Source organism: Mustela erminea, chromosome 18 (genome assembly GCF_009829155.1).
Source record: "Mustela erminea isolate mMusErm1 chromosome 18, mMusErm1.Pri, whole genome shotgun sequence".
Classification (NCBI taxonomy): Eukaryota; Metazoa; Chordata; class Mammalia; order Carnivora; family Mustelidae; genus Mustela; species Mustela erminea.
In genome coordinates, this window is record NC_045631.1 from 51,168,310 (window position 1) to 51,181,364 (window position 13,055).

The window sequence follows — 13,055 nt, forward strand, 5'->3', positions numbered from 1 at the left end:
AAAATGTTCCCCATCTCCAACAGATAACTGTTAGAGGTTACTCCTAGTCCAAGCAAAAATGATTATCACTACTGTCTTCCACTTCCATATCCAATAAATAAACTAATTGCCATTACCATACTGTGTCATCATTATTTGTATACATGTCTTAATCTTGAACCTGACCATGAGATTCTTGACCAAAAAGACTGCTTTATCTTTGCTTCTCCACCACCAATGGTAATCTTATAACCAATAACTTCTTACTGCAAATTCCTTTATCAAGGCTTGTTAAAGAGTCCTTATAGATCAAAGGTCTGCCAACTACAATGAAGGAGGTAGGAGCTAAATTCTGTTTTGTACAGCCCATGAACTAAGAGTGTTTTTCACATGTGTTATCCTAACACAGCCATCCTCACTCATTTCTGCATTGTCTAGGATTGCTTTTGTGCTACAAGGGCAGAGTTAATTGATACAGAGACCATATAGTCCACAACACCTAAGATATTTACTATCTGGCTCTTTACAGAAAGTCTGCTGACCACTGTTACAGACTGAAGGAGAGAGAAAGAAGAAAAGTGGCACACTCATTTAACACTTAATAAGAAATTTATGCATCAAATATAATGGGAAAAAAAAAAGACTCTGTCAATGACTTTGCAGATAGATAAAATTTAATATAATGTAGTAAGTCCAATTGGGGAAAGAATGGAATGGAAATTTCAGGCAAAGAGAAAAGAAGGGGAAAGCTATAATCCCCAAAGGGCTTGACTTATATAAGGAACAGGGATTCCTGTGGCATGACCGAGGCATGGACAAAGTGAACTATGGCCAAGGGTGCAGGGGTATTGCTCTAGAGGACACTGAAAAGACAGGCTCTGGAGATGGATGGTGAAACACCCAGTACGCAAAATTAGATTAGACACCTTTACCTTATGCACCCAAATATAGCACTCTCTGTTTCCTCTACTTTGTTTTTCATGCCTAAGAATAATTGTTTAATTGCCCAGCAATCATGTATTTCACTAGTCCGTTCACTCTCCCAAACCCCAGACCTCCACTTACTTCTACTTCTATCACACTCAGATTAAAACCTTGATTTCTACTTCCCTGAAAAAACTGAAGCAATAGGAAGAAACTTCCACCTCCCACTCTGCCTATGGTAATGCTAAATATTTAAACAATATTCCATTTCTGGCTAACATGATAACTGTTTTCGTTAAAACTCTGAACCATAAAGGACTAAACAGAATCTGGTAGTTAAGGTTTATATTTTGGAAGAAGAGGTTAAGACTATATCGGGCAGATGAAAGAAATTCCTGCCAAATTACATCATGGGTTTCTCAACGAATAAAAGCACCATAAAATTTAATTTATGGGGGAGGGGGGTGGTAAGTCATAAATATTCTCTTTTCTCATGTTTAAGATTTATTGAAGGTAATGTAATAATAAAACAAAATACTGATGACATGATTTAACCTGAATTTTATGACTATTTTTTTGTTGAACTGGAAAACAACAATATAATGGTGCCCACATAACCAGCTTTCCCATCTTTTTTTTTTTTAAAGATGTATTTAATTATTTAAGATGTATTTATTTATTTGACAGAGAGAGAGAGCACAAGCAGGCAGAATAGCAGGGAGAGGGAGAGATAGAAGCAATCTCCCCACTGAGCGGGGAGCCTGACCAGGGGCTAGATCCCAGCACCCTGGGATCACGACCTGAGCCCAAGGCAGCCTCTAAAGAACTGAGCCACCCAGAAGTCCCTCCTGCCCTTCTTCTTAGATATAAGAGGTTCCTAAACATTTGAGCTCATGACTATTTTAATCCAATTAATTCGCATGCCGGTAAAGATTAGGATTTATTTATAATTCATGCTTGTGTATCTTAATTATTTATGATTATTTATCATTTATGATTATTTATAAGAATATTGACAAGTTATTTTACAGGATCATCCTCTCCACCCAAGGGCAGAGATTATAAAAAACCCTGTTCATCTTGGTCCTCTCCCCACCTCGTTCCTGGAATACGGAAGACACTCAAATAAATGATGGATAAGATTCACAAATTTGCTTCGACCCGCACTGCAAGATTTCTGATACCGAACCCTGTTGAGAGGGAAACGGACTCGAACAGCACACAGGCAAGGCTGATGGCCTCGTTAGTTTGCTTTCTTTTTTTTTTTTTTTTTAAGATTTTATTTATTTATTTGACAGACAGAGATCACAAGTGGGCAGAGAGGCAGGCAGAGACAGAGGAGGAAGCAAGCAGGTTCTCTGCTGAGCAGAGAGCCCGATGGAGGGCTCGATCCCAGGACCCTAAGACCATGACCTGAGCCGAAGGCAGAGGCTTTAACCCACTGAGCCACCCAGGTGCCCCGTTAGTTTGATTTCTCCTCGAACCTCCCAAGAGCCTTAACTGCCCTAACAGCGTTCTCCGGCGCGGAGTCTTCCCCGAAGGCACCCATCCCGTCTCTTGGGCAGACACACAACATGGTGGGTACAGAAAGCACCAGAATTTGGAGTCCGGCATCCCTCCTGGGTTAGCATCTTCGCTCTACCTTTCTGGCTGGCGGAGATCTCCCTACGTGACTTAACCTCTTGGGACCCATTTTTTCCCCCGGAGCTCAACCTCCATGGGATGCTGTCGGGATGCAACGGGACTAACACGGAGCCTGGCTCACGGCTGGGAGCCCAACACATCTCTCCTCCCGCCCCCCCCCCCGGCCCTTCTGTTCCCTCAGAACGTCCTCGACAAGAAAGCACACGATCCTCTATAGTCCTTCTGACTTATGTGTCCAGAAAGGAGCAGGTCAGCCCCAGGAGCACAGGAGAAACCCCAACCCCAACCCCCGCTCCGAGCCGCGAGCGCCTCTCAACCCCAGACATGGATGCCTCCCGCCCACCCAGCTTTTGGGGACGCGGGAATCCTTCGGCGCCCGAGCTCTGCCCAGCATTTCTCAGGAATCAGGGCAGTTCCCCCCAAGCCCTGTCATGAGACCTGCGCCTTCTCCTCTCACCCGAACTCTCCGCCTAACACCCAGCGCGGGGAGCGGCGCGAGAGTCCCCGGGAGTGACCGGCGCCCGGCGCCTCAGGCGCTTGGAGGGAAACGGACTCGCACAACATTTTCTCTCTCTCTCTCTCTCTCTCTCTCTCTCTCGTCGCCCCGCGAGGGCCCCGCACCCGCGCGCGACCCCCCGGCAGCGGCCACCGCGACCCCCGCAAACCGCGCTTCCTCCCACCTGGGGGCTCCTCCCGCCCCCCTCAGCTCGCGGGCTGGGCCGCCACGGAGGCCCGCTGCACCCCGCCCCTCGGCCCCCTCCCCGCCACCCCTCTCCCTCGCCCGCCTCTCCCTTCCCAAGACGCGGCGACCCCCGCCTCCCCCGCCCCTCCGCCGGGGCGAGCCGCCGGCGCCGCGGCCCTCCAAGACCCCCCCTCACCTCAGGGCCGAGCCGCAGCGCGGTCAGGCAGGGACAAGCTCCTCCAGGGGAGACACTCCGCGCGGGTGACGGAGCTCGGAAATGGGAGTGTGTGTGTGAGGGAGAGAGCGCGGCCCCGCGCGCGCGCCCCTGCCGCTCGGCCCCGTGCGCCCCAGAGCCGCAGGGCCGGCAGCGCGCCTGCCGCGGGAGCGCGCGGCGCGGGAAGCCTCGCTCCGCCTCCTGCCGACAGCACCTGGGGGCGGGGCTCCCGGAGGACCGGGATCTGCGGACACGCGCGCTCCCGGCGCTTGGCCCCGCACGTCGCGTCGCGGGCTGTGGCGCTGACGCGCGTGCGAGGCCTGCGCACCTGGGGGCGGGGCTCCGAGGGGGCGGGGCGAGCGGGGCGAACCAGGCGCGCTGAGGTCGGGGCATGCGCGCGCGCGCGCGCCCAGCCGCAGAGCTGGAGTGTCTCTGGCGCCGGCCCTGGAGCTTGGGATCCGTGTGGTCTGCGGAGACCTGGGCATGCTCTCCCTCTGGGCGTAGGCAAAACAACGGGCCTGCAGCCAGGGCTTGCGTTTGACTCCAGACGCTGCCGCCTCCTAGCGTCTGACCTTGACCTGCAGCCCTTCCATCCGCCTCCCCGGTGGCATCTAGTTTTAGGATCCCTTTCTTATAAGGTTCCCGGCTTTTAAGGGGCCCTCTCCCAGGACTGCATTTCGATTCACTCCGCTGCCCCTTGTCCTCCCCGCTGCAGTGTATGGGTTGCAGTGTCCTCATTGTCTCCAACCTTCTGCCTCCTTCCCCCATCAGACCTGAGACATCTGGACACTGAGGATGCTTTTAGTTTCTAAGTGTCCTCAGGAGAGTCTGGGAATGGCGCGAATCCTGAATTTTCCAAATGGCCTGATGCACAGGCATCTGTGGGAGATTCTAAACCGCACTTGTTTTTGCTAAAAATATAAACCGATGTTTTGAGTTTTATTGCCCAAAGTTGGCCCAGATGGTAGTCGAAAGTTATTGTAAAGGAAAGAAAAGCTCAACGCCCAGCTTGACAGACTTTCCTCTCCAGACTTCTGTATGGTCACATTTCTTGCACAGTTCTTTACTTGGGGGGATTTAACTATTTAAAGCCTTTTTAGAAAATTCTGTTAATCCTGTATACACCAAATTTCTCAAATTTAAACCAAATCTCTCCAACTGTCACTGCCAAATCCTATCCTCCCCCCCAAAATATCAAGGAATCGCGTTTTGTTTCTCCTACCCAACATGGATTAAATGAGAAATTCAAAGAGGGCTGGCAGAATCCATGATGCTTAAAAATCTGGCAGTCGGAGTGCAGGAGGGGAAATAGAATGTCCTAGAAACGATGCAGGAAACTGAAGAAGGCAGGTAATAAAAACTATTCAACCATGTATTTTTTTTCTCTTTCGAAAAAACGTGTAAGACACGTTAGCTACAAATTCAGAGGAGTGAAGTCCTGATGGCCTAGGATTTGTGGGCAAGTATGTCGATGGAGGTCAACCATAAATCAACTTGGTAAAAAGGGGTTACTGAAACACATATTCATATCAACTCTGCAATTATACTTCCCACTAGTAGTCTCAACCTGCTCTAACTTCAGAGTTCTCCTCTTTTATGGCGCTATAGGGGGAATTTATTTCCGGAGCTTCTTGCTTTTATAAGCTTGCTGGTGTTTCTACTCTTGTTTCAAGACCAAAACCCAGTTCTCCGAGTTTGCCTCACCTCAGGCAAAATGATCCCACTGTCCTCTCAACAGCACACATACTCCTGTCTTGTTCACCATCATTTTACATATGTACTGTCTCTTTAATTAAATTATAAGTGGTCTGGGATTAAGATTTCTTTCTTACGTCAATCCGGATTTCCAGGTCTTATGCATCGTAGTGTGAGGTGCCTCGGGATGAAAAAAGCACGTGTGCAACAGGATGTGAATCTTACTGTCATTATTATCCCCACAAAATAGCACTAGTCCCTCAACAAAATCTACCTAATAAAAGAAAGGGAAGATATTAAATTCTTCTTACACAATGGATCACAAAATTAGGATGAGAATATGGTTTGGGGAATTATAGAGAGAGAACACCAAGACCTTTACATAACAAGACTGCCACCAAAAAATATATTGACCATAACATATTTTCTCTCTCTCTCTTTTATCTGTTTTCGTGTACCTTGTAAACAAGTTAGCTACATAATCTCAAACTAAATTTCCATAGTTACCAGGTCCCAGAACTAAATAAGCATCTGCAGGGAGGATATTCCTTTCCGAGCTTCTGTATCTAGGAAATCGCAAACAAGCCCTACTGTGGGTTGTCATGACGGCAACCCGAATCCCCATATCTCATTAATAGATTTTTAGACAAATAAATCACATGGGAATACGTGCATCATAGAAGTCACAGACTGAGATTTAACAAGTTGCCTAGCTGAACGAAATAAATGGTGAACCAGAATTTTGGCAGTATTTAATGTAGAAAAGAGAATTAAGCTTGCTACCCTTTTCCCGATGTTACATCAGTAGCTTATTCTGCATGATTATCGATGCATTGAAAATTATATATAACATTTTCAAATTAGTACTATTAAGCACTCTTTATAATTTCTTGTTTTTAAACATTTACCAATTCTCCAAGCTAAAAAATCGTGCCCAGAGAAGGGATGTGGTTTCTAAATTCAGGGTTTAAATTAGGTATAATTTAGAAGTTTCAAATTAGAATCTTTTTCTAGAATAAGGCCAGACAAATAAAGAAACACAGCCTTGACTGGCAAAGCAGAAAGAGAGTCTTGCCTCTTTAGCAATAGAATTCCAAACTGCCATCTCAAATGTAGCTGAGATTGTTATTAAATAGCTTAAAGACATGATTAATTAGTAATCGGTAGAAGGTTGGAGACGAGAACCACTTCTAAAGGTAAGTTTTGCTTGGCTTTTATTACAAGAAAATCAGTCAAAGAGATTAATATGTGAAAAATATCTATCCAAATTTGATATTTAAGAAACTCAACTAACCTACAATATATATTCAGTACCTGGCATTCTTGCTTAGGAAGAACCCCAGCTTTGCAGGTAAATTTAAAAAAGGCAAAGAAATCAACCGTTATTCTGAGAGACAACAAAATAAATAATTAAAGAGCCTCAAATGGAAGGTGATACTTTTTCCACCATTAAACGATGTCATGTAAACTATAAAGGGCCATGAAGAAAACATTGAGGGCTGGAGTTACCTGGTACCTTCGAGAAGAGAAGGTGGAAAGATGGGTTTACAGTAGCACGGGCTACGATAGAGGGCTCAAAGACATAATTACGTCTGCCTAGATTCTCATAAACACAGAATTATCAATTTACAGAAGAGAATAACATAGAGGCTAAACTGGAGAGTTGACTCGATCCGTGCGCTTTTTCTTCAGTAAGGAAAATGGACTTGAAGGTGGTGAAAGTGAAACTGAGTAGAGAAAGAAGTGAAACTCGAGAGAGGTGAGGAGCGAGCGATCACACCTATCTGTTTCAAATAAGTTCATGTTTCCAGGCACAAATTACATCCCACAGCTATTCACGGACAACCTAAGCCCTGTGACTGGGAAGTTCAGAGAAACTGTAAAAAATGAAAAAAAAAAAAAAAAAAGATGACAAATCACTTGCTTTCGAAAAACTGGCTTAAAGACAGACACTAAAAGCTTTAGAACAAAAAAGTAACATTCCAGAATTCACAGATTTGCGAACCTTTAGAAGAGGGTTTGCTGGTTACTGAGAACCAGACTACCTAAAGAGAAGTCCTCCTAGCCTTCTTTTTTTTATTTGATCTTTGAGTTAAAATGGGAATTGTATAGTCATGATAGAAATTAATTTCAACAAAGCATTTAATCCAGTCTTTCATGATACTTGTGGGTGAGACTCCTAAATAATGGCTTGATTATAATCAACATAATTATAATATAATTATAATCAATTATAATTATAATTAGATAAACTCGAAGTAAGTTGGATAATTGTAGCCAAAATTCTGTTCTGAAGACAGGACCAGGAAACAAAATTAGATTAACAACTTGAACCCCGGGGCACCTGGGTGGCTCAGTGGATTAAAGATTCTGCCTTAGACTCGGGTCACGATCCCAGGGTCCTGGGATGGAGCCCTGCATTGGGCTCTAAGCTCAGCAGGGAGCCTGCTTCCCCCTCTTTCTCTGCCTGCCTCTCTGCCTGCTTGTGATCTCTCTCTGTCAAATAAATAAATAAAATCTTTGGGAAAAAAAAAAGACAAAACACTTGAACCCTGCACTGAAATATAAAGATAAAATTTAACAGGAATATATGAGAGTCCCTACATCGGTTTAAATAGAAAAATAAAAGCACAAAGGAAGTACAAAACAAGATTCTGGTTTAGCCCTGTGAACATCATCAAGAAGTTTCCTTGTCTGCCAAAATCAATGTGAGTTAATAATATATGTCCGATAGCTTGCAGCGATGCCTCTAACATTTCCATTTGAAAACATTGTGCCCACAAAGCACTTGCCCCTTCCTTTCATCCTTGGGGGATCCCTTGCCCAGTATTCGCCTTAGGATTCCCTATCCCTTTGGAATAGGCAGAATATGGCCTGTAATCTGCCCGAAGATGTCCACATCCTGATCCCTGGAAACTGGGAATATGTTACTTTACAGGGAAAAAGAAGATTAGGTTTGTTAATCAGCTGACCTTAAAATAGGGAGATCATCCTGGATTATCCGGGGAGACTCGGTGTAATCACAAGGGTCTTTAAAAGTAGAAGAAGGAGGGGCGCCTGGGTGGCTCAGTGGGTTAAAGCCTCTGCCTTTGGCTCCAGTCATGATCCCAGGGTTCTGGGATTGAGCCCTGCATGCGGCTCTCTGCTCAGCAGGAAGCCTGAGGAAGAGAGAGAGGAACCCTCTCTCTCTGCCTGCCTCTCTGCCTACTTGTGATCTCTGTCTGTAAAATAAATAAGTAAAATCTTTAAAAAAAAAAAAAAAAAAGTAGAAGAAGGAAACAGAGGAATAGGTCAGCGTGACAGAGTGAAGACTCAACCTACCACACTGGCCTTGAAGCTGGATGAAAGAATGCAGGTGGCCTCTAGGAGCCAGAAAAACCAAGGCACACTCTCCTGAGAACCTCCAGAAAGAAATGCAACCCTTCCAACCCCTTGATTTTTATTGCAGAGCTAATCCTATGTTCTAAGCCACAGAACAATCAGATAATAAATTTGTGGTGTTGAAGTCACTAAGACTGTGGTTATTTCTTAGAGCGGCCTTAGAAAAAAAATACACCTCTTAGAACTCACTTTCATTCTCTGCCTTATAGTCCTTTTATTATTTAGCATCCAAATGTCCTTTCTTTCCTTCTCTCTGTCTAAGTGAGCAACATAATGCCATAGAAAGGGCAATGAATTATTACTTAGATATTGTGGATTCATAAACTTAATAACTCATGTGACTCCATAATCATAGATGGATGCACCGTTAGCCTGTATGATCACTAGTTTTCCAACTTATGAAGGAGGATAGAACATATGTACCATCTTTGAGTCTCTGGGTTGCTTCAGGGAGTTTTTGAGAGGAGATGAGTGAAATCATAAAAGCCAATTATTAAGCACGTAATATGTGCTCCACGCTGCTGTATATGCCTCACATGTAGTCTTTTATTTAATCTCTACAAGGACAATGTGAGCTATAGACTACTATGTTTCCCCCACCAACGTAGAGAGAAGTATTTTGAAAGTTATAAAACTCCAGAGATTACAAATAAATGGACATCATGGAGGGAATCAGTATACAATGAAGGAAAAAAAAAAAAAAAAAACCTTTTTCCTACTAGTAATATTCCTCAAAAACTTTTTTTCATTTAAACTTTACTGTTATTTGGGGTGCCTGGATGGCTCAGTCGTTAAGTGTCTGCCTTCGGCCCAGGTCATGATCCCAGAGTCCTGGGATCAAGCCGCCCATCGCTTCGGGCTCCCTGCTCAGCGGGGAGCCTGCTTCTTCCTCTCTCTCTCTTTGCCTGCTTCTCAGCCTACTTGTGATCGCTGTCTGTCAAATAAATAAATAAAATCCTTTTTTTAAAAATGGGAGTGACATAACAGTGTGGTCAGTAGCATGATGGGTATAGTTGTCAGTAGGAGGAGGTAAGTGATTCACCTAATACACACCTGAGAGGTGGTTTCCAGAAGTCATATTAGGGTCTGAAGGCTGAATAGACTTACACAAAGGAAAAGAACAGAAAACTTTAGGATTGTACTGTAACCTGCAGTCGCTCAGGTCCTTCCTCACTTACTGGCTTTCTTATTCTCAGCTCGCTCTACAAACTCAGATAGATCCTGCTTTAAGGTTCATCCCAAAATACAATTTGATGTTAAGTCTCAGATAGGAAATGTTCACGTTTCATACTGAGGAAGGCTTTGGTGACTAATCCATTTGTATCTGATTCCACATTCTCTTAATCCAATGATCAAGTAATACTGTTTTAGACCACTTTATTTCCTTATCCAGTCAGACTTGGCCCCCTTTAATTAGCTAATCATACTATAAATAACAAGTGAAAAATAAACAAGTATCTCTATAGAGAGGAATTGTGATTCCCTGTGATTACTTGCTGTGCCCACTAGATGGCGCACGTATGCCTGAGAGACAAATCTGCTGATTCAGTTTCCCTCTTTTCCTGGGAACTAGAGAAAGGAACCAAGTAGAAGATTGGGACGTGGGGAAGAAGAAACTCCCCAAACTAAATTTTTAAGTGATCCTGGTTCTTACATGTATCCTCAACAAAATAAACCCAACATCTTTCTTTCCTTTGGGATAAATTTAAAATTTGATTACCTTTAAGTACATTCCCATACCCACTCATGCTTTATTTCCATTGCTTTTATTTTTACTTACTTTTTAAAAATATTTTTCTTTTTAAAAATTTTATTTTTTTTTAATTTTTACTTTCTAATAATACTATCATTCCAGCATCCTAACCTGTCAAATTAGACTACCTATTCCCTATTACATGCTCTCTACTGCTCCGTCTCCTAATCCAAGCTTCTGAATTTCCCTCTGTTTGAAAGAGCCACTCTCACCGGTCAAATACTTCTGCCTCCATTATTATTCCCTTTAGAATTCCCACTCGTTCTTCAAGACACCTTTCAACTACCACCTCTACCATGACAGTTTTTCTATTACTACTGCTAGAAAATACCTTTCAGTTCTCTTTTCCTTGTATAAACAAGTTTTGTATTTTGTTTAATAGTAAATATAGCATGCCTGGTTCCAAAGCTGTACGCATCTCTGTAGCACTTAAAGACTTCCTGCCTCACAATTATTTATGAACATTTCATAATCTCCCTGCTATATAATGTTTGTGTTTTGAGCACAGAAACCACCTTAGTCATCTTTATAAATCTCGAAGCATTTAGCACTGTATTATTTATTGAGTTGATTTGAATGGTAGTCTCTATAAGATTGTTGCCAAAAACTCTATGAATCAAAAATGAAATGATGGGGACACCTGGGTGGCTCAGTGGGTTAAAACCTCTGCCTCCAGCTCGGGTCATGATCCCAGAGTCCTGGGATCAAGCCCCGCATCAGGCTCTCTGCTTGGCAGGGAGCCTGTTTTCTCCTCTCTCTCTCTCTGCCTGCCTCTCTGTCTACTTGTGATCTCTGTCTGTCAAATAAATAAATAAAAATCTTTAAAAAAAAAAAAAAAGAGATGATGACTCTTAGTGACAGTCTCTAAGATAATTTGGATGATAATTCATTAGCAAGATGGGGGGAACTAAATCATCTTTCCAAGTAGAAATCACAGCCATGGCATGCAACTCACCTCCTTTAAATTTATAGAAATAATGGCTAGAATATATCTATTTTAAACTATAAAGCTGAGTTCAAATTTGAGAGTTCTCAAAATTTCAGATACCAGAAATGAAGAAGAAATTCAAAGTCATAGTAATCAGAGCTAAGAGTTAAGGTTTAACTTCTTGCTAGGTTTAACTTCTTTCTAGGGCCCTAGAGTTACTTAATGAGGCTGGAACTAAAAGTCCTACGTAAGTTAGGACCTTAAAGGTTCTCACTTTTCAAAGCCTAAGGAAATTGCCAAGAAGCTTAACTTCTACCCAGTAGCCTAGGTGGGATAGAGGTGAGGGGGTCACAGTTCCCATGAAAATGGAAAGTCCTAGTCTATGGAAATCCAGTTTTACATTTGAAAACAGAAGCCCAAGCTTAGAAACAGAGAAACTGCCAATGCACTAGAGAAACAAGTATAAAAATGTGTAGTAAGGACACTTGCACAACTCAGGGCACAGAAGAATCCCACAGAATAAACTACCTTCACTGAAGATAAGTTCTCAATAAATTGTGTACACAATGTCCTTGTACACAAGGGAATGATCCACCACAAAAGAGAGTCAGCAAATACACCAAATTAGAAAAAAAAATCTGTGCCCATTTAACTTATTAATAAAAAAAACTTTAAATGACTACCAAAGAATAAAATGATTAAAAATATAAAAGAAAGAATGTAAAATAAAAATAAAGTGAAAGAACAAGATTAAAAAATAGAAATATTTGAACAAAGAAATATTTGAAAAAGTTGGACTTTATTGATTCATTAGTTCTTTCAACAACTATTTATTGAACAGTCATTCTTTGAGGTGCTGGAGATAAAATGGTGACCAAGATAGACAAATTCCCTACTACCATAGAGCTTGTATTCTATTAAGAATAAAACACTCAACAGATGGGTTTAACAGAAACAGCAGAAGAGATGATTATTCAACTAGAAATAAACCTTAGAAAATTACCCATAGTATAGCACAGAGGATTAAAACAAAATAGTGAATATGAAAGTGAAGTTAAGAGATATAGAGAATAGGGATGCCTGGGTGTCTCAATTGTTTGAATGTCCAACTCTTGGTTTCAGCTCAGATAGTGATCTTGTGGTTCCAATCTCTTCCTAAGATTGGGCCCCACCTCGGTCTCTGCACTCACTGGGGAGCCAGCTTGAGGTTCTCTCTCCTTCTCCCTCTGTCCTTCCTGCTTGTGTGCTCTCTCCCTCTCTCTAAAATAAATGTCTTTTAAAAAAGAAAGAGAAAGAGGTAGAGAAACGATAAGAAGGTCCAATGCACATCTAATAGACGTCCCAAAAAGAGAGCAAAGAGATCATGGAGAAGAGGCACTATTCAAAGAGAAAATGGCAAAGAATTTCTCAGAAAGAAAGAAAGGCATGACCCATGGAATAGTACAGTAAGTCCTCAACCGCATAAATTTTCAAGAAGTCAATACTGGGGGTACCTGGGTGGCTCAGTGGGTTAAGTGTGTGCCTTCAGCTCAGATCATGATCCTAGGATCCTGGGATGGAGTCCCATGTCTGTCTCCCTGCTCAGTGGGAAACCTACTCTTCCTTCTCCCTCTGCCTGCCACGTTCCCCCTGCTTGTGCTCTCTCCCTCTTTCTCCTGTGTCAAGTAAGTAAATAAAATCTTTTTTAAAAAAAGAAAAGAAAGAAAGAAAAGAAAAAAATAGCTTCTTTAAAAAGAAAAAGTAAATACTGTATCCAAAAGCTTCTATTGAAAATTGAAGAACACCAAAAGCAAGAGGAAAACTGTAGCAGGGAAAAAAAAAATAAAGAAACAAAGAAAGAACATCTACGAAGTAT

The 13,055-nt window shown here is 42.6% G+C and overlaps 1 protein-coding gene across 4 annotated transcripts in view; it reads right to left on the reverse strand.

Annotated features, from left to right (window-relative positions):
* The window catches only part of ABCA5 (ATP binding cassette subfamily A member 5), a 69,191-nt gene extending 65,434 nt beyond the window's left edge, over positions 1-3,757 (reverse strand). For 3 of the 4 annotated variants that reach the window (XM_032321805.1, XM_032321807.1, XM_032321806.1), the window contains exon 1: positions 3,426-3,757. Coding sequence is in view for 1 of the 4 variants with exons in the window: in XM_032321804.1 (XP_032177695.1) it covers positions 2,413-2,517 (105 nt within the window). In the remaining 3 variants the exon portion in view is untranslated. Of the gene's footprint in view, positions 1-2,412; positions 2,595-3,425 lie in introns of those variants that run through there. The other variant, XM_032321804.1, reaches the window with a different exon arrangement.
* Positions 3,758-13,055: the final 9,298 nt, after the last annotated feature.